This window comes from Triticum dicoccoides, chromosome 5B, assembly GCF_002162155.2.
Source record: "Triticum dicoccoides isolate Atlit2015 ecotype Zavitan chromosome 5B, WEW_v2.0, whole genome shotgun sequence".
Taxonomy (NCBI): Eukaryota; Viridiplantae; Streptophyta; class Magnoliopsida; order Poales; family Poaceae; genus Triticum; species Triticum dicoccoides.
Window position 1 is genome coordinate 444,035,947 of NC_041389.1, and position 22,460 is coordinate 444,058,406.

The window sequence follows — 22,460 nt, forward strand, 5'->3', positions numbered from 1 at the left end:
CTCACATGGGATGGCAGTGAGGTTGAGAAAAAAAGATGTCACATGGATGAGTGACCCTTAATTACGACAGCAGCAAACATGAAGATTATGTGTTTGCATGCTGTTTTGTTTGGGCATATCCAATGCTGACCCTCAAACCAGTCGCATACGTCCGGAACGCGTGGTCCGGAAGTGTTTTGTTATCCAATGTGATCCTGTATCGGTCTGCTCGGTGGTCTGGACATACTTTTTCCCACGAGCCGGAGACAAAAGCGGGGTGGTGGGGCTTTGCGGACGACCAGACTGCTGCCACGCCCGCTCCTGACGGCCCCGGATCACCGAACAACCGCACCTACCTCTCCCGCACTTTCCTTCTGATGCACGCATCGCTTTCTGCACCACATTATCCGCCGCCCAGAACAAGCAGCGGCAGGTGTTGATGCCGCGTGATGTGACCGGACGGAGGGCGACGCTGACCTCTCGGGAGTCGCCGCTTCAATGTAGACACAGCTTCCCGGGGAACCAATCCCAGCCGCTGCGCCACATTGAAGCGCATGGTCGCCTACCCGAGGATTGATAAGTTCTGCTCCGGCGCCGTCCACATCGCACTCACCGCATGGCTCTGCACGTCTTCCTCCTCCCATCCCTCTTCCTCCACAACTTCGGCGATGGGCAAGTCGTGGGCCTCGGCGTCGGGAGGCGGCGGCTCTCGAAATGGATCGTAGGATCGTGGCGACACCATCCTCGAACTCTGGGTTGTCGTCCTCATCTGCGGGCGGCTCCACGACAAAGGCAGAGATCGTCATCTCCTCCGGTGATGAGTAGTACCAGCCGCTGCAGTAGCATCGGTGCGAGCGACGCAAGGCGCGGTTTATGCTGCCATAAATGAGGAGTACTGATGACCCACAAGTATAGGGTATCTATCGTAGTCCTTTCGATAAGTAAGTGTGTCGAACCCAACGAGGAGCAGAAGGAAATGACAAGCGGTTTTTAGTAAGGTATTCTCTGCAAACACTGAAATTACCGGTAACAGATAGTTTTGTGATAAGGTAATTTGTAACGGGTAACAACTAATGAAAGTAAATAAGATGCAGCAAGATGGCCCAATCCTTTTTGTAGCAAAGGACAAGCCTGGACAAACCCTTATATGAAGGAAAACGCTCCCGAGGACACATGGGAATTATTGTCAAGCTAGTTTTCATCACGCTCATATGATTCGCGTTCGTTACTTTGATAATTTGGTATGTGGGTAGACCAGTGCTTGGGTACTGCTGAGGGAGTCCCGAATTAGGAGGTGTCCGGATAGCCGAACTATCATCATCGGCCAGACTCCAAGACTATGAAGATACAAGATTGAAGACTTCGTCTCGTGTCCGGATGGGGCTTTCCTTGGCGTGGAAGGCAAGCTTGGCGATACGGATATGTAGATCTCCTACCATTGTAACCGACTCTGTGTAACCCTAGCCCTCTCCAGTGTCTATATAAACCGGAGGGTTTTAGTCCGTAGGACACAACAACAATCATACCATAGGCTAGCTTCTGGGGTTTAGCCTCCTTGATCTCGTGGTAGATCTACTCTTGTAATACTCACATCATCAATATCAATCAAGCAGGACGTAGGGTTTTACCTCCATCAAGAGGGCCCGAACCTGGGTAAAACATCGTGTCCCTTGTCTCCTGTTACCATCCGCCTAGACGCACAGTTCGGGACCCCCTACCCGAGATCCGCCGGTTTTGACACCGACATTGGTGCTTTCATTGAGAGTTCCTCTGTGCCGTCGCAATCAGGAAGGATGCCTCTTCCCGTCTTTAAAGACGGTACCATTGCCAAAGGAGCTTTGGCCGCCGGTCAAGCTATCCGGCTAGGTGGTTTTCTTATGACCGCCTGTTCAGCCACCGCTTCGACGATGACCTCTCGGGTCATCAAAAGCGATCTTCGCGTCAACTCGGAATTCACCGAGCAGCTGGATCCGATGGAGCTCTCTTCCGTAAACGAGCTCTTGGATCGCATCGCCGCCCTGGGAGTCGCTACAGACCACGATCAGATTGGGCTTAAAACCGATCTGAGAGAAATTAACTCTCCCCGGGCTACCCACCACGTTGTTGTGGTAGAAGAACAACGCGGCGACTCTTCTTCTATGTTAAAAACCAGTTATGTCCGGATTCCCGATCCCTCCATGCCGGATTCCCGCGGAGGGGCGGACGTCAATCGAGTACTGAACCTAAAGTCAGGCAGCGGACTAGATTCGTTGGACGACGTCCAGCAATCCAAGCTTCCAAATCCGGAAACTCCTCGGCCTTTGAGCCTCAGATTGGGCGGGGTTTCGAATTTAATTCCACCTGCCCACCCAAACACAAGCGATCTATCTCAAATACGGCAAGAGCTCGATGAAACAGTACATCATTACTGGGCCAGATTCCTCCTGGTTATGGAAAGGATAAAGGACTGCCGTGAGGAAAGCGCAATCTCTATTTTCTGCAACAATTGCACGGACAAGGGAATCATGAACGCCATAAGTCGTCGCGAAGTTACGTGCTTCGCCGACCTGGCGACCATAGTACGAAAATACTGTGCGATGGAGAGTGCCTGGAAAACCGAAACCAGATTTTGGGACAATCCGGCCGTGAACACAACCCTAGTCCGGAATAAAAGGGTGCACCATGCTCAAGCACCTGGGTCAAAAACCAAAAAGCAAAAACCCCCTAAAGGGTACGGAACCGTACTGGAGGAATGGCTCAGCGGACCCTGCAAAATCCATAATACAGAGGGCGCCACTCCAACACATAGCCTTCGAGCATGTTGGATACTACGGCAGGTGGCCAAAAGTGGCGAAGGTCTTCTAGCCCCGGAGAACCGGCCCAATAGTACCAGTACGGTATTAACAGTCTTCGTGAGTTCCGCATCAAATAATATGTGGAAACGAACAATCCGCAGCCTCGCCGAAGTCTACCAAGTAGCAACAACAAATCCATGGAGCGACACGGCTATCACCTTCAATGCCAGCGACGAACCTAAATTCCGAACAGCCCGAGCACTAGCCGCATTGGTCCTCAGTCCAATAGTGGACGGCTTTCGTCTTACCAAGGTACTCATGGATGGCGGCAGCGGATTAAACCTCATCTACGAGGAAACCCTCCAAAAAATGGAAATAGACTGAAGCCGCATTGAGCGAAGCAGCACAACCTTTAGAGGAATAATCCCTAGTCGGGAAGTACGCTGCACAGGAAAAATCACACTAGATGTGGTGTTCGGCTCGCCGGACAACTACAGGTCCGAGGAAGTCACGTTCCAAGTGGCCCCGTTCAGTAGCGGATATCACGCTCTATTAGGGCGAGAGGCATTCCAATTTTCCAAGATGTACCCCATTACGGGTACATGAAGCTTAAAATGCTCGGGCCCAATGGAATCATCACTCTGGTCAGTGATCCGGACATAGCACTTCGCGCTGAAAATAAGACAGCCGCACTAGCCCTAGAGGCACTATCCGAAGCCCTATCGGCAGAGGAACTCACTGCACTGCGCTCCACTGTGAATAGGGATGATGTGATACTCGATAAGAGATCTAAGTCCACCTCTTTTAAACCAGCAGACGAAATAGTCAAATTCCAGGTCCATCCAACGGACCCCACAAAGACGGCCTCCATTGGGGCACAATTAAACCCTGATGTAGAAGCCGCACTACGAGAATTCCTTCGGGAAAATTGGGACATTTTTGCCTGGCACCCTTCAGATATGCCAGGAATCCCACGCAGGCTGGCGGAGCACAGCCTAAATATCCTAAAAGGATTCAAGCCAGTCAAACAGGCTCTTCGACGATTTTCCGAACCCAAAAGACAGGCAATGGGAGAGGAGCTAGCCAAACTATTAGAAGCCGGATTCATCAGAGATATGAAACATCTGGACTGGCTAGCGAACCTGGTAATGGTACCAAAAAAGGACAAATCCTGGCGCCTTTGCGTCGATTTTAAAGACCTTAATAAGGCCTGTCCAAAGGATCCTTTCCCCCTTCCCCGCATCGACCAAATCATCGATGCTACCGCGGGGCACGATTCATTGTGTTTCCTCGACGCATACTCCGGATACCATCAAATCAAGATGGCGGAAACAGACCAGGCCGCAACGGCATTCATTACTCCATACGGACCATTCTGCTTCAACACAATGCCCTTCGGACTCAAAAACGCCGGCGCAACATATCAGCGCATGATTCAGACATGTCTGGCTATCCAGAGCGGCAAAACAGTGGAGGCATACGTAGACGATGTGGTCGTTAAGACCAAACACGTTAAAACTCTAGTAGACGATTTGAGGCTCACATTCGACAACCTCCGAGCATATGACATTAAGCTCAACCCGGAAAAATGCGTTTTCGGCGTACCAGCCGGAAAGCTCTTGGGCTTCATTGTATCCGGTAGAGGAATTGAAGCAAATCCAGCCAAGATCCGAGCTCTGTCACAATTGGATATCCCAAAAGACCTCAAACAAATACAAAAACTGACTGGATGCGTGGCGGCTCTAAGCCGCTTCATCTCCCGTTTGGGAGAAAAGGCATTGCCTCTCTACCGCCTCCTCCGGCGCACCGAACACTTCGAGTGGACGGATGCTGCCACGGCCGGACTCGAAGAAATAAAGGCCATATTAGCAACAAATCTGGTCCTGGCCGCGCCCAACCTAGGCGAACCAATGTTATTATATATCGCGGCAACGCATCAAGTTGTAAGCGCAGTGCTCGTCGTCGAACGAGAAACAGAAGGACACAAATTCCCTCTTCAAAAACCAGTGTACTATGTATCCACTGTCTTAACTCCATGCAAGTCCCGGTATCCACATTATCAAAAGATAGCTTACGCGGTGTTCATGGCATCCCGGAAGCTGCGACACTACTTTCAAGAGTGCTCGATAACAGTGGCCTCCGAAGTACCTCTCAACGACATTATAAACAACCGCGACGCGACGGGCAGGATTGCAAAATGGGCCATTGAGCTCTGACCATTTGACATAACCTACAAACCACGGTGAGCTATAAAGTCACAAGTTTTGGCTGACTTCATCGCCGAATGGACCAAAGCCGAACTCCCTAAAGAGTACGACGCATACTCCAATTGGATCATGCATTTCGACGGCTCCAAAATGTTGGCCGGCTTGGGGGCTGGCATCGTATTGACATCCCCAACCGGAGAACAGTCCAATACGTACTTCAGATAATATACACGGACTCCAACAATGCAGCCGAATATGAGGCCCTTCTACATGGTCTCCGGATGGCAATCTCCATGGGTATTCAACGTCTAGAGGTGCGCGGGGATTCAAACCTCGCAATATCCCAAGTAAATGGAGACTTTGACGCCAAGGATCCGAAAATGGCAGCCTATCGTAACGCCGTCTTAAAAATGTCAGCTCGGTTCGAAGGACTCGAATTCCACCATGTAGCCCGGGATAATAACCAGGCAGCCGACGTGTTGGCGCGCATCGGCGCAAAACGCGACGCCGTCCCTCCAAACATCTTCCTGGAGCGGCTCATTAAGCCATCCGTATTATGGGAAGAGGAGTCCGGAAATAACAACCTGGAACCAACCGCGTCACTCAACACGGAACATTCTGACATAGTCGGTGGCTCAGCCAATGAAATAATACCCTCAGCCCACGAAATAATGGCAGTAATTGCCCCGTGGATGGAACCATTCCTAGCCTATTTAACTAGGCAGGAACTTCCCGAAGACCAAAATCAGGCCCGCCGCATAGTTCGGCAATCTAAAGCTTACAAGGTCCATGAGGGAGAACTTTATAAGAAAAGCACAACCGGAGTCCTTCAAAGGTGCATCTCCGAAGAGGAAGGGCGAAATCTCCTGGCTAAAATTCACGCCGGACTTGGCGGGCACCACGCCGCAGCCCGGGCCCTTGTAGGCAAGGCCTTCCGTACAGGATTTTATTGGCCGACTGCCCAGGCAGATGCTCAGGACTTAGTCCAACGATGTGTCGGTTGCCAGCTCTTTGCTAATCAAAGCCACATGCCACCCACCGCCCTCAAAACTATACTCATCACCTGGCCGTTCGCGGTCTGGGGGCTTGACATGGTTGGACCCCTTAAAGGGGGAACCCACAAGCAAAAGGACCTATTGGTCATGGTGGACAAATTCACCAAATGGATAGAGGCCAAGCCAGTTAAAACGGCAGAATCCGGACCCGTGATAGACTTCATATCCGGGGTAGTACACCGTTATGGCGTCCCCCACAGCATCATCACTGATAACGGCACGAATTTTATGGCCGACGAGGTTAAACTTTGGTGCAAAAATATGGGCATCAGGCTCGACTACGCTTCAGTCTATCACCCCCAAACTAACGGTCAAGTCGAACGAGCAAATGGTCTAATCATGAGCGGCAGCGAATCCAGATTAGTGCGGTCCCTCACGGAATCTAACACGCACTGGGTAGAGGAGCTTGACTCCGTACTCTGGGGGCTGCGGACCACGCTGAACCACACTACCGGATTCACACCATTTTTATGGTGTATGGCGCAGGGGCAGTTTTGCCCTGCGATATAATTCGTGACTCACCTCGCGTGCGCATGTACGAAGAAAGAGAAGCCGAGTTGGATCGGCAGGACAGTTTGGACGCCTTAGAGGAGGAGCGGGACGTGGCAAAAGCTCGTTCCGCATTCTATCAGCAGCAGGCTCGAAGATATCAAAGAAGAAAAGTACGGGCCAAAACTTACAATGTTGGCGAGCTAGTTCTACGCCTGCCGGACAAGAAAAAGGACAAACTTAAGCCCAAATGGGAAGGTCCCTTCATCATCGACCAAGTCCTGACCGGCGGAGCATACCGTCTACGTAACGCAACTGACAACCGACTCGAGCCGAACCCATGGAACGCAGCCCGTCTCCGAAGATTCTACGCCTAGCGCCGGACTCAGAGTTCGTCTCCTTCCTCTGTCCACCTTTTATATTTTCGTTGTCTTTTGTTCCCCTCCTTCTTCCCCCTTTTTAGTAAAAGCCTTTGAGGGCTGATCTGCGCATTGTTCGCACACACTTGATGTGCTACTCGCACTCATTATACCTGGGGGCTTCTTTAACAGAAGCTTATTTATACGGGCTTCATGCCCAACACATGTGTCATACTTCCGCATGTACCTTTTATTCACCATTATATGCATCGATATGACTTAAGTTTTGGACAAGCTGGGTTGCCTGGCTCCTGTGCTTACCCCTACGTTCCCGATTGTTCGGCTATGAGGTAAAGGGAGCACCTCTGCGGTTGTTACTGTCGGGTCAGCCGGATGTGTACCTTGGACTGGGTGAAGCCGAAAGCTAGCGTTCTTAAGGGAATATTTGGTCGGTGACTTGAAAGATGATTTATTACTTATTTATTTATCTGCCCCCAGATGCTTTAGAGCATGCCTCCCAGGGAAAGGAACCCCTAACGGAACTATTCTCCCTGGAAGATGTTTCTTACTAACCATGTAATATAACATAACTAGGTGGGCACTTGTCTGATAAAGTACTAATGACCCCTACGCCTGGTCTCCATGCATGCCCCGGTTTTTATATAACCGTTAGGGTATTCGGACACACTCCGGACTGTTGGGTCCTGAGGTTGAAGCGAAAAGGTCCGCAAAGACAAACGATCTACAATCCGGCTAGAAGGCTTTTTACATGTCATTTTAAAATTACATCGTCAAATTGACTGATTGAACTCCTCTTCAATCCCATCTAACAGGTTGTCTAGTTTACAGTCCCGTTGGGAATATTTCGCGACCAACTCTACTTGGCCGTACATTAAGCTCACAGGGATCTCCTTCCCATCAGGCCCCACAGGTCCGACCTCGGCCATGTGGTTTGGATCAGCCTTCGTGTACCGTGTCTTCACCATGGCCCAGGCCTCTCTGACGCCTTGACGGCAGGCCGATATCTTCCACAGACGGAAGCGCTGCCGTACTCCCTGAAGCTTCTCAGCAAGCCCCCCAAGACCCTCGGGTAGGGAGACGGACGACCATAAGGCCTGAATGACGCCGCTCATCGCCTGCCAAATACGTTCGTGCAGTTGCAACAGCTCGGGAAGAAGGTCACCCGTGGAACCAGGCATTTCCTCCACCGGACGACCCGTGAGCACACCTACAGACACATTTCTGTCAATCGACTTCCTCGCCGAACTCTTCTTTTCAAAAGAGTTTGCTCAAGCACTTACTGTAAATGCCGCGATGAAGCCGCCGATTCTCCTTTACGGAGTCAGACAGCTGGACCCAAACATCTTTTAGTTCTTTGCCCAGCTGGGTGTTGGCATCTTGGAGTTTGTTCCTCTCCTGTTGCACCCTCATAAGCACCTTCTCGCCGGCCTTCAGCTGGCGCAGCAGATGTTGCTTGTCCGGTTCCAGTCCGGCACCCTCTACAATATTATTGTCAGACTTAAGCACACGCCGTACTTCATAAACTACTTATCTTTTTGAAGTATGTATTACCAGAGGGGGTCTCTGTGGCTCCCCCCTGCGGCAGCTAGCGCGGCCTCAAGTTGGGCCTTGCACTCTTGAAGCTCCTGGGACAGACAGGTATTCTTCTCCGTAAGATCCTGCATAACAAATGATCCTTAAATAAGTTATTTTAACTACTTTAAGTCTCGGGGGCTATTGGCATGTATAACTATTAAAATTCCTCACCCGTATGTCTTTCACATACTGCTCCGTGGCTCTGGTTAGACCATCTCGAGCGGCACGGAGGTGCGCGTCTCCCGCATTAAAGGCATTCAGTGCCTCGGGAGAGAAACACGCGTCACAAAGAACCGTCCGGCGGCGCCTGTGATTCATGGCGCTCTCCACCTCAGACCTGGTGGCGGACATCCTGTCGGCATCCTCCATTGGAGGAGCATCCGGCTCATGCCTTGTGTTCGCCTCCCCTTCCGGATAAGGCGTTGGAGCATGGCTGGCGGAGGCTTGATTGGCAACCTCTCCGGACACTGTCCGGTGAGCGCTCTTTCTCCTGGAAAAATCATGAGCGTTAATATACCTCCTAGGAATCTTTCCCTTAAAAACGGCGGTGCGCCGTACCATTGCAACGACGTTTCGATTCGCGCCGCACTCCTCTTCCGCCTGCTGGGCCGAACTGACCCTTGTTGGTCAGCCCCCGCGGGTTCGGCTTCCCGCCTTAAAGGCGCCTCCTGCGGAGCACCATTGGTATACGGTGGTCAGAAATGAGCATGTACCAAGTAATGGTGTCAGGACTCCGGTCGTAGTCACCTGGGAAGCCAGAGATAAACTGGGGTAGTCAGCCGTAATGGCGACTAGAGCATTGTCCATGCTAAGTTGGTGGAACACCCCGTCAATCAGCTCCACCTTTATGTCTGAATCCTCTTCGGAGGCCGGATCAAGGGGTCGTCTCGGATCCTCGGGCTATGGAGTCAGGCTTTGTATGCCCTCCACGTCCCGGCGCAGCTCCTGCGTCAAAATCACAAAGTGAGACACTTGACTTTGGGAATATGGATCGGATAGATAAATGTCCGCTTACCCAGCTCCGAGGGTTATTCATGGAGAATCCATTCAATGGACTTGTGCGGAGGAAGTCCTCCTTCTCCCCCTTGTACAAGCCGGACAAGATCTTCACCAGATCGACGGCCGATCCCGGCCCCTTGCGGCCATGACGGGTGGCGTCATCCTTTCCGTTGAAATCCCACATGGGGTGGCCCCTATATTGGAGTGGCTGCACCCCTCGCATAATGCATGTGGCCATGACTCCAATCATGGTCAATCCGGAGTGGGCCAGTAACCTTATCCGGCCCATCAGATATTGGACGCTCCCATCATCTTCCCGTTGAGGGCTTCGCAGGCGCCAACTCAGGCGTTTCTTTAGGGGAGCGTTGCTGAACTCCGGGAGGCCGATCCGAACTGGATCCGGCAGAGGGGCGTCTTCCATATAAAACCATTCCGAAGGCCAGTCTTCGAACGCCTTCTTCGGGGTTCCGGATAGATATCCGGTCTCGGCGATGCGCCATATTTTGGCTTCGCCCACTTGATATATCGACCCCTCGTGAGAACGGGGTACGAGGCAAAACAATCTCTTCCACGGCACAAAATGGGGCTCGATGCCCAAGAATAGCTCGCAAAGAGCTACAAAGCCCACGATGTGCAAAATGGAGGCAGGTGTAAGGTGGTGAAGCTGGAGTCCATAGAACTCCAGGAGCCCCCGGAGAAACGGATGTATGGGAAATCTGAGTCCCCTTATTAGATAAGGGACGAAGCATACCCGCTCTCCTTTGGAGGGATTGGGGACGCTCTCCGCCTGCTTTCCACCCTTGTAGGTGGCCAGTCCGGCTCGAACCGGAACCATGAAGGCTGGGGGAAGATATCCCTCTGCTTGGAGCATCACTAGCTCGCTATGCGGAACTGAACATCTCCTCCAATCTCCTGGCTGAGGGCTGGGAGCGCGAGAGGAGGATCCGCGTCGACTATCCATGATGGAATGGATTTTTGTCAGAGGCGCTTCGATGAGTACTTGCGGAAGGAGGATGGTGTGATTTGGATCTAGATCCTCGCCTCTCTTATAGGTAGCTTATTCGCGCGGCTAGGGGGTAAAACGCAAAAATACCCTAGCTTTTCGCATTCATACAACACATGGAAGATGGCCATTATTGGACGTGGAAGCCAAGGAGCGCAACATTTATAAGGAAGCCGGACACTATTCAGCAGGCACATGGAATTTGAAGGAGAACCCGCCTTGCAACGCCGAAGACAATATGCGCGCTAGACTCGTCGTCATTGAAGCCTGGTTCGGGGGCTACTGAGGGAGTCCCGGATTAGGGGGTGTCCGGATAGCCGAACTATCATCATCGGCCGGCCTCCAAGACTATGAAGATACAAGATTGAAGATTTCGTCCCGTGTCCGGATGGGGCTTTCCTTGGCGTGGAAGGAAAGCTTGGCGATACGGATATGTAGATCTCCTACCATTGTAACCGACTCTGTGTAACCCTAGCCCTCTCCGGTGTCTATATAAACCGGAGGGTTTTAGTCCGTAGGACACAACAACAATCATACCATAGGCTAGCTTCTAGGGTTTAGCCTCCTTGATCTCGTGGTAGATCTACTCTTGTAATACCCACATCATCAATATCAATCAAGCAGGACATAGGGTTTTACCTCCATCAAGAGGGCCCGAACCTGGGTAAAACATCGTGTCCCTTGTCTCTTGTTACCATCCGCTTAGACGCACAGTTCGGGACCCCCTACCCGAGATCCACCGGTTTTGACACCGACAACTGCCCTTTCTTGGACAAGCATCCCACTTATGATTAACCCCTATTGCAAGCATCCGCAACTACAAAAGAAGTATTAAGGTTATAGCATGAAACATATGGATTCAAATCAGCCCCTTACGAAGCAACGCAGAAACTAGGGTTTAAGCTTCTGTCACTCTAGCAACCCATCATCTACTTATTACTTCCCAATGCCTTCCTCTAGGCCCAAATAATGGTGAAGTGTCATGTAGTCGACATTCACATAACACCACTAGAGGAGAGACAACATACATCTCATCAAAATATCGAACGAATACCAAATTGACATGACTACTTATAGTAAGACTTCTCCCATGTCCTCAGGAACAAACGTAACTACTCACAATCATGTTCATGTTCATAATCAGAGGGGTATTAATATGCATAAAGTATCTGAGCATATGATCTTCCACCAAATAAACCAACTAGCATCAACTATAAGGAGTAATCAACACTACTAGCAACCCACAGGTACCAATCTGAGGCTTTGGGACAAAGATTGGATACAAGAGATGAACTAGGGTTTTAGAGGAGATGGTGCTGGTGAAGATGTTGATGAAGATTGACCCCCTCCCGATGAGACGATCGTTGGTGATGACGATGGTGATGATTTCCCCCTCCCGGAGGTATGTTTCCCCGGCAGAACAGTTTCGCCGGAGCCCTAGATTGGTTCCGCCAAGGTTCCGCCTCGTGGCGGCGGAGTTTCGTCTCGAAAGCTTGCTTATGATTTTTTTTCAGGGTAAAAGACTTCATATAGCAGAAGATGGGCACCGGAGGCCTGCCAGGGGGCCCACAAGGTAGGGGGCGCGCCCAGGGGGGTAGGGCGCGCGACCCACCCTTGTGGCCAGGGTGTGGGGCCCTTCTGGTTGATTCTTTCTCCAGTATTTTTTATATATTCCAAAACGTGCCTCCGTGAAGTTTCAGGACTTTTGGAGTTGTGCAGAATAGGTCTATAATATTTGCTCCTTTTCCAGCCCAGAATTCCAGCTACCGGCATTCTCCCTCTTCATGTAAACCTTGTAAAATAAGAGAGAATAGGCATAAGTATTGTGACATAACGTGTAATAACAGCCCTTAATGCAATAAATATAAATATAAAAGCATGATGCAAAATGGACGTATCAAGTACGAGCAACAGATAGAGGTGATGCTCTGTCACACCGTCATCCACCTGAGCGGCCCGGTGCACCATAGGGGACGCTCCTCCCCGTGAATATGGAGCATGTGTCCCCTCCGCGCTCTCCCCGGGCAAGCGCGACGTCCAAATCGAATGTCGCGTGAAGGAGTAGCCCCTCTCGCCGCCCCGACGCGTCAAGGAGGAGCGGCTCTCTCCGCCGCCCCGCCGCATCAAGGAGGAGCGTCGCTCGCCATGGCCCATGCCCTAGGCAATCACCATGGCAGCTGTTCGTCGTCCCGGAGTGCCTTAACGCCGCAGGAGTACGCCGAAAGGGAGTGGCGCCGATGAGACAGGCGCAACGCAGTGTGTCGGTCGAAGTTCGAGGACTCCGATGTCCCGCCGCCACACATTGCGTCAGACATGGACCTGGCGTACACCTGGGCCCTGGACCGCTCCATGACGACGGCAGAGACGAGCAAGCAACGGCTCCGCCGCCTTGATGGGGAGATGGCCAAGTACAGCGAGGTGTGGTCTCTCAGCGAGATCGCCGCCGCCAATGCCGCCTCCACCAAGGCTCGCCGCCCTCCTCCCCCCTCCCCACGTCGTTTTTGGCGGCGACCGTATTGTGCAGGGTGCAGGAAGAAGTGGAGAGGATCATTCGCGAGCATTAGGCGCCTGCGGGGAAGCCCTCCCGCGACGCCCCCGCTCGAAGCCCAACGCCGATGACTCCAACAACGGCTCAAGCGACGATGACGGGGGAGCCGCCTGCTAGGCCGGCATGGCCTACAAGGTCACCGTTAAGTATAGGGTAGTGTAGGGTTAGGTTTTTAGTTTACTGGACAAAATTTGTCCTGTTGTATGTAAAAATCATCCTAGTTTAAATGAATATCATTCGGTTTGTTTGAGTTTAAATCAAATTTGTTCATTTTCGTTAATGTTTATTTGAAATGTAACCGAACATATGCGGGTAGCTTTGAATGGCCGGCTCCCGCATCCATGTCCACGGACTGATCCCCTTGTCCACGGACGGATGCGAGAGTAAATATGCGGGTCAGCATTGAAGATGCTCTTAGCCTTCATATTCATATGGAGCGCACTTCACATGTATATAAAGGCTGTCAATTGCTCTTAGAATAATTAGATTAGTTACCAGGGGCATTTTTGTTATATCTCAGTATGTAGCTGTACATCACGATCGTGAAGTCGTGAAGACCTGGTGCGTTGTTTCGGTCAGTACTTGGAGATCCCTTGTCGCTTTCCTCGATGCATGGAGAAGATTATTCCTCAGAAAGTTCCAACCTCAGTATGCAGCTGTACATCACGATCGTGAAGTCGTGAAGACCTGATGCGTTGTTTCGGTCAGTATGAAAAGACTGCCCTGACATGCATGTCCAATCCAGTGAACTGGGGCAACCTTTTTTGAGGTCAACTGGGGCAACCTTGACTCAACGCGTCAGTCCGTTGTCGCAACGAAAATACGTTTTTTCGTTAGAAAAATACAGAGAATATCTAACGACTCTACGTGCGGCGGTGCTTCCGGCTCGCATGAGACAGCATCCTCTCTGCGAGTGCTGAACACAGGTGTACTTTGTGGACAGAACTTGTTACGGAGAACCCACGGCAGTGCGAATCGGTCCATCCCACCGGTTTTCTCCCGGCGAGCTGCAATCACGGCGGACAAAACGAGTGGAATCCTTCGTTCGTAGTCGTAGTACTACAGCGAGAGCTTCTCAGAAGACGTACGTACCGCCTGTCTCATTGCGACACTCCGTGTGTGTGCGTGGCTCCGGGCATCTTGCAACAGAGTGCCTGATTCAGAGGGCACGAGGATTCCAGATGTCTGTGGCTGGGAATATCACCAGGTCAACACACCAAACGTTTGAACCTTACGCTAGGCGGCAAAAGACATAAATTTGATCTCAAGACGAAACTATTTCACAAACTAAACTATGTTTAAAAGTATTTCATCCAGCTGACCCATAATGTACAGCGCCTAATATCAAGGCGCTACGCTCTACTGTGCAGCGCCTAACACACAGGCGCCACATTGTGCAGCGCCTAACTGTAAGAAGTTGCACTACACTGTGCAGCGCCTAGCTGTAAGGAGTTGCACAGTAGGGTGCAGCGCCTTACTGTTGGGAGCTGCACAAAAAGATTGGCGGTGTGAAATATTTTTAAAAACAGTTTAGTTTGTGAAATACTTTCACTTTGAGGTTAAATTTATCAATTCTGCCACGCTAGGCAGTATCGACTTTTTGACACAGCGGCGCGGCCGTACTACTGCATCGCCCCGGGCATCTCGGACGTTGCTGAGTGAGAGACTGAGAGTCAAGTACCTAATTTTTCTACATGAACGCGTAAGTGTTAGTAGTGATTGTGATGAATTCCAACTATTTTGAAGATCTGTGTAAATGGCTTCACAAATTCCGGTTTGGACCATCCATGCCCCCGAGATTTTGTGCGGCATTGCCTACCTTCTGGAGGAGTTAAAACATCCCAAGTCTTAAAACTTGCACAAAATATGATGATTTGGTCCAAAAATTGGAAACCTTCACCCCGCGGCCCTCAAACTTATATTAGAAATGACAATTTAGTCCTAAGCCTATCACAACGCAACATGTGGCGGCCAAGTGGCCGGACCGGTTGGCTCATGCATTTATGCAAAAAAAAACGTACTGTTTTCCCTATTCAACCCGCAGGACAGCTCACCTAAATTAAATTTGTCTCCTCGCACACATTTCATTTCGTTGTCACCCATGTTCTATGCTATCGGGGCCAACAGGAGCTCAGCGGCGATCACCTGTTGATGACGTCAGCCACCACGGCATCGCCGCCGGAGTTAACCGACGGTGTGGAGGCGCCTCCTCCGCTCATCTCATCTGCCCGTTCGGCGTCTTCCCTTCGAAGTATTGTGAGTTGTCTTCCTCACTCTCCTCTGCTCTGCTCCGTTTGTCGCCTGCCGGTTCTGCTGTCGACAACGCCGCTAATTGGTGTGATTCGAGCTCGATTCAAGGTCGTCTAGTGTTGTTGCTTGCTTAGGGTTCTTGCAAAGATGTAGAGCTAGGGTCTTGCCTGCATATCGAGCTGGCCCATTAGCTTAGGTCGCTTGCTTGCTTCCCTAGCTTCAGCTCAGCTCACTCGATGACGTACTGGTTGTCTGATTTTTCTTTTATTTTTTCATTTTCTTTCTTTCTTTTACTTTTCGTTTATTTTGTTTCTTTAGTGGTTTCTTACTAGTTTTCTTGGGTTCTTTCATGGGTTTTACTGATTTTTTCCTTTTTTTCTTCTTCTTTCGTTCTTTTTTGGTTTTCACTGGTTTTTTTATTTTGTGCCTTTCTTTCTTTGTTTTTCCTCATTGTCCTGTTTCTATTTTTGGGTTTCTTCATTTTCGTTTGTTCCTTCTCATGTTCATTCTTTCGCATTGTTATTTTTCGATTTTTATTTCCTTTTTGGTTTTAAACTTTTAATTGGTTTTCTTCTCTTTCCTGTGCCTTTTGTCAATTTTCATCGGTTTCTGTTTTGTTCAACACATGTTTCTTTTCTGTATAGATTCAACATTTTGGGTATGCAACGGGCACACTTTTCATATACACTTTTAACATTTTCTCAATACATGGTTACGTTTTCTTTGTTTCTTTCATGGTTTTCCTCGATTTTCCTTTTCATACTCATTCCTTTTTTTATTTTGGGTTTTGTTTCTTTCATGACTTTTCACTGGTTTCTTTTGTTTTCTTTGTTTCTTTTTTGGTATTTATTTTTCTCCATTCTTTTGCACTTGTTTTTTCAATTTTGTTTTTCATGTTCCTTTTTTACTTGGTTTCCTTTTGTTTCTTTTTTGCATTTCATTGATTTTTTTACATTCTTTGTTTATATTGGTTTTTATTCTACAATTTTCGTATACATCAAGAACATTTCTCTAATACATGTTTAATATTTTTTTAAACAAGTTAAACATTTTTTCAATAAAAAGGTAAATTTTTTCTTTTTACATTTTTAAAATTTAAGATTGCCATTTTTTAATACATGGTCAACATTTTTTCTACAGACATTAACATTTTCAAATGCTTGATTAAAATATTTCAAATAAAAGATTAATATTTTTCCTATACATAGTCAACATTTTTTCTATACACATTTAAAAAATTTGCATTGGTTTTCTTTGGGTTATATTTTTTTGGTTTTTATTTGTTTCCTTCGTATTCCTGTGCTTTTTGTCGATTTTTATCGGTTTCTTTTTTTGTTCAATGCATGGTTCTTACTGTACACATTCAACATTTTTCGTATACATCATGAACATTTTTATATGCAAGTTTAACATTTTCCCTATACATCGTTAAAATATTTGAAAACTTATATTTTTATGTCTATTCTTTTATTATATATGCTAATGTCTATTTTTTTCTCATAAACCTTGTACATTTTTCGCATTCATATGAGACATTATTTTTATACATGTTCAACATTTTAAAAATACCTGATTAACATTTTTAAATGCATGTCTTGATGTTTACAATTTCTATATACATCAAGTACATTTTTATACATGTTTATTTTTTTTCTAAAACAATGATTAACTCTTTTTAAATACATGTTTCGATGTCTTCTTTGTGCCATACGCATTTGTACATTTTTCATATACAACTGAGACATTTATCTTGTATAAGTTTCACATTTTCCATATTTATGATTAACTTTTGTTCAAAACACATGTTTTTGAACAGTGTTGCTTGGATATTAGTTAAACATGTTTTTCAAATAAGTGTTGAAACATTTTTTTCAAAAGCTATCAACATTTTTTTTCAAATTTCAGTAAAAAAATTAAAATATGTGTACATTTATATTTTTAGAAAATGTAAACAAGTAAAAAAAAGAGAAAAGAAAAAACGAAATCAAGTGAACGAATGAAAAACGATCGAGCGAACAGGCCACTGTGCCGGCCTATTACCATGTCGTTCCAGGCAAGTGGACGGTTTGTCTTGCTAGAAGCGAGATATAGCCGCGCCTGTGTCTTCCCCACAAAAAGAAAAAAAAGCTCATGTAGATGTCCAGTAGCCTGAATTGGGTTATGTACGATACCATACTCTTTGACTGATCATAGCTTTTTTGTTGTTGTTGCGGAAGACTGATCATAAAATACAAAGATTTTACCCGCAAAAAAATATAAAGTAAAATAAAATACAAAGATTTAGAGGATGCGTCAAGCATTTACCACGCTAAATCACATTTGAAAAGCGAACTATGCAAAATTGACGAAATAATAACTCACATACATCTGCATTTTTCAGAAGATACATAACCATATAAACACCGAAATTTGCACATGTATAATTGGCAAAATGAACAATAACATAAAGGTAGCTATAACAATTGTCTGTTTATTCTATTTTTGATGCTACTGATTTCTTGCTTTCGAATACAAAATAAACAAAGCAAAGCGATGGTATGATTACTTAACGACCTGACTGCAGATCATTAACAGCTTTCTTCTCGATGTTGAAATATTCGGCACTGGTTATTGCCGAGCTGGCCATCGATGAGGGCTCTCCAAGTAGGCATTCCATCTCTTCAGGGTTCCGCTGTACCCATGGATGTTGCATCACCTTCCTCAGACTATCAAGCTTCTCCGCAACTTCCTTCATCGATGGCCTATTGTCACCACACATCTCTAAGCATCGCATCGCTAGCTCCGCGATCTCTTCAATAATCTCTGTGTTATCCCCATCCTTGATCTCAACATCCAAGATTTGATCGAGCTTATTCTCCTTCATGGCATACATAAACATCATTGATAGGCTCTTCTCGTGGGCAGGGACATCCGGATTAAAATTAAATGGCAATTTGGCCGTGAGTAGCTCCAACAAAACAACCCCAAAGCTGTACACGTCGCTCTTGTCCGTTAGCAGGTTGGTTTGCATGTACTCCGGGTCAAGGTACCCGCATGTTCCATGTACCAGTGTGATGAATTGTGACTTATCAGTTGGTGCCAGGATGGAGGCGCCAAAGTCAGAAACTTTAGCTTGGTGGTCCATGTCAAGAAGAATGTTGGGGGACTTGATATCGCCGTGGAGGATCGGCGTCGAAGCCGATGAGTGGAGGTAGGCAATCGCGTCGGCGGACTCGTGGGCGATCCCCAAGCGAGTAGCCAGGGAGATACGCATGCCATGGTTACCGTGTATAAGCTGGAAGAGGGTGCCGTTTGGGACGAACTCGTAGACCAGCATGGGGACTTCCACTTCGAGGCAACACCCGAGGAGCTTCACAATGTTTCTATGGTTGACCTGGGACAAGATTAGCATCTCTTTACCAAATTCTTTTTTTTGTTGCTCGTCAATGGTCTTGCATCTCTTCACCGCTACTTCCACGTCGCCCTTAAGAATCCCCTTGTACACGGTTCCATAGCCCCCTTGACCAAGTACTTGTTGCTCACTAAACCTGTTCGTGGCTTGCTGCAGTTCTTCTTCCGTGAAGATTTTGAATGCAATACCTTGCTTTGACCTCATCTCATCAAATAATATTAGACCACCGTGCTGCCGAAAGTAGTCTCGTTTCATTTTCTGTAGCTTTCTTCTCTCTTGGATCATGCATGCACATGCTAAAGCAACCACAAAGACGACTACTCCAACACTTGCACCTGCATGATTATCCATCCACATAGAGGTATGAGACATTCATTCAATATTAATGTAATTAGTTGACCAGTGGAAACTTAAAAGTAATCTGCTTTTTTTCTTCTTTCGAAAAGGAGGTTGAGCCCCCGGCCTCTGCACCATTAATTCATTATGATGCACACAACCATAAAAGTAATTTGTTTGAAGAGAGAAAAATACACTGCTGCCAAGATAAAATTTGTCAAACACTACTTGTTGTTAAACAACATAATACTGGTCTATCGTGTTGGAGTTATTCTGTTCTATATATTACTACTCCCTCATTATGGGACGGAGGGAGTACTATATATAGCATACAAAGTAAGTTCTTAAGCTTCCGTACCGCTGTGTGTTTTTATAGTGCTCACCAAAGAGTAGAACTCACCTACAACAGGCATCACCGGAAAACGGGAAGGCTTTTCAACGCAAACATCATTCACCATGGAACTTCCTGGGTTGCATGAGCAGGTGTGATTCCCCGGCGTGTTCTCACAGATCCCATTGCCACAAGCATTAGCATTTTCAAGGCACTCATTAATATCTGATACAGAACAATTAGTTTCAATTCAAGTTGCCAAGTTGTGCATACACAGGTGACTCATGAACTAATTAAGGTAGTACTACGAGAGAGCTCATGTCAAATGTACAAGGCAGCAAAAGGGAAGTCACCTTGGCATCCGTCCGTGATGTATGGGTTACCTCTGTACCCATCGGAGCAATTGCAGAGGTAACCTGGCTCGATGGTGGTGGCATTCACACACACACTGTTGCTGCTAACACATGCGTAAGAACTCGTGTTCTTAGCTTCCTCGCAAGCGTGAGCATCTATTTTCCAGTCCAGGACAATTGGAACTACCCCATTGGATGTCTCATCGAACACTGGAGAATTTGATCTCACATAGCTGGTGTTGAAACTGAAAGCTGCCTTTTCCATCAATGTCACGTAGCTGCAAGGGTTGTCTGGCCAGGTAGAAGTGTTGTAGTTTTCGTTGAAATAGCCACGATAATACTGTATGCCTTTTGGGACATCGGCTTGGCAGCAGCCAGCACCAGAGCATTTGCCGTTCTCGAGGGTGACGTTCTTGCATGTTGAACGGCAACCTATTACATACTGCACGGAAACCCTATATGAGATGTATTTAAACAAACCAACAATTAAATCAAGGAATTACGTGCTTTTTATTGTAAGGAAAACATCTATTTGTAGCATCTAAAAAAACTATTTGAAGAAAAAAAGCCTTGTTAATCTATTCATTGTTGATTAATGGAAATACACGTCTTATATTAAATTAGGGAGGAAATAACTGTGTATATGTTCCTAGCAAAAATGCTACACGTACGGATTTGTTTTACAAGGATTTACAGACCAACCCTCCTCCCTCACTAATCTCCTCCCCCTGAGTTTCAGGGTGGGGCCCGCCTCATCTAATTACCAATTAAACCAGCCCACCTCAGCATTGCCTGTAAAAGTCCTGTAAAGCCTCCGTACGTCTAGCATTGCCGTGTTCCTAGCTGGCCTCGTGAAGAATCCTTCAACCACCTGCTTGACAAGCCAACTTCGTACGTGTACGTGCGCGTGACCACCTCCGACGTCTTGATCGGCCAGTGGACCATAATCCTAGACGCACCATCTCACGGGCATCTTAACACTAATTAATCTCCGCCCCTGATTTTTATGGGGATGAGCCCGCCTCACTCCTAGTCTTCAGTCAAAAAGTGCCACCTATTAATAATCCGTTGATTCCGTAATAACGACTCCGTGTGTGTAGCATTACTCGGCGAGTGGATCTTATGCTTCCGACGGCGCGCTACAGCCAGGGGTTGTGGTGTCCCCCCGTCCATGCAGTGTGCCGAGGTCACAAGGCCGGGAGCAGCAGCCTGGCCAGGAGGCGCCGCTCTCCGGTGGTGGCCATTGCGCCGGAATAGGTCAGTGTCGGCGCGGGCTGCGGCAGGAGGGGCTTGGGGGCTTGGTGTTGGCCGGAGAGCTACTGTATGCGGGCGCCAGTTCGGTTCAACTTGGGTCTGGTTCGGTTCTTTTTTTTTTAAAATGAAAGGGGTTTCTCCCTCGCTCCATTTTTATAAAACGAAGCATAGCAGTTCACGGCATTCAGGCCTATCATGAGTAGGCCAAATCAGAACACGTAGGCACCCAAAACGGACGTCTGAAACTTCAGAGACATAGTCTGGTTTGGTTCCCTACTGTTAAAAAGAAAATCAGACGACAAACTACAAAAAAAGACCGTGAATGTGGCGAATGTTTAAAAAAAGGACCAGGGACATGGCACGTCCAGTATCAAAATCGGGGAAAACACTAAGTGGTGTAAAATGTAGCACAAATTTGTTTAAATGGGGTATAAATTGTATACGGGGAAAAAAGAGGTATGAATCAAGAATTTTCGCTAAAAATTGTGATAATATATGTCATAAACAGAAAGTTTAAGGTAAAAAAATAAAATTAACTCTAATAAAAATGCCGAAATTACTTACAGTAGAGCTTGTCATATAAGCGAGAGTATTGCACCCGATGACGATAATTTTGTTATCCACCTCGGATATCCAGAAAGGTGAATCGGTGAGGTTCAGCCCAAAGTCAATGTAGTTCATACTTCTAGTGGCTGGGTCATAGCACTGCGACGAGATCGCCCTGGTATTCATTCGGACCTTGGCCTCAGGCAAAATGATCTTAGTCACCTCGATATTCCCCTTAAGAGGCTTCTTGACGCCATCCACAGACGTGTTCGTGCAGCTGAGGTTAAAGCCGCTGTGCAAAGCGCACTTGTCGCCGATGCCGAACGGGAATGGGATGTCGACGTCCCCGCACTTGGCCGGGCAGCCGGGACGCTGGCCTGCCGGTACATCCGCCATGGCCAGGACCCAAATCGCCGAAAGGCAGAGAAGAACATGGCAAGAAAGAAGAAACTGAGAACACCCCAGCTTCATCTTTGCCGAACGGGTGGGTGTGGATGCGTGCTCCTGTCCTGAGTTCCTAGCACGATGGTGCTTTTCCAGGGCTATAAATAGATGAGTGAATACGCTAGCCAGTTGGTTCAAAAAAAAAAAAACGCTAGCCAATAGTTCTCGCGAATGGCCAGCTGGATCCTGAAGGTTGACTACTACTTGACTTGTGGTTAGACATATAATGTGACAAGTGACAAAGCATAATAGTTGGACCGTGTTTACTAAGGCCATCATTAGGGCATATCCAGTTTTGTTGTGTAACCAGTTATTTTTCAAGAAATGGAAACCTTCTCCTAATTTTGAATTTTTTTTGAAGAGAGGCTTCTCCTAATATTATTCATTTTCAAGAAATGGAACTCTACCAGTTCTGCTATAGTTGCTCTTAGGGTATCCAGTTTTGTTCCAGTAGTTTGATGGCTTTTAACAGCCAAATTGACGCATGTGGCAAATTAGAAAAAAACAGCAACAGAGCGGATGAGGTTGCCGGTTTTCAGGTTTTCA

At 47.6% G+C, this 22,460-nt stretch overlaps 1 protein-coding gene across 1 annotated transcript; it reads right to left on the reverse strand.

Moving 5' to 3' along the window:
* Positions 1 to 17,632: 17,632 nt before the first annotated feature.
* Positions 17,633 to 21,969, reverse strand: LOC119310323 (putative wall-associated receptor kinase-like 16). Its single transcript, XM_037586113.1, has 4 exons — positions 21,489 to 21,969; positions 19,671 to 20,112; positions 19,387 to 19,542; positions 17,633 to 18,985 (listed from the first exon to the last, which is right to left on the reverse strand). Exons 1-4 carry the CDS (start codon positions 21,939 to 21,941, stop codon positions 17,805 to 17,807), a joined length of 2,232 nt encoding a protein of 743 aa, XP_037442010.1. The 5' UTR covers positions 21,942 to 21,969; the 3' UTR covers positions 17,633 to 17,804.
* Between the last annotated feature and the right edge of the window lie 491 nt (positions 21,970 to 22,460).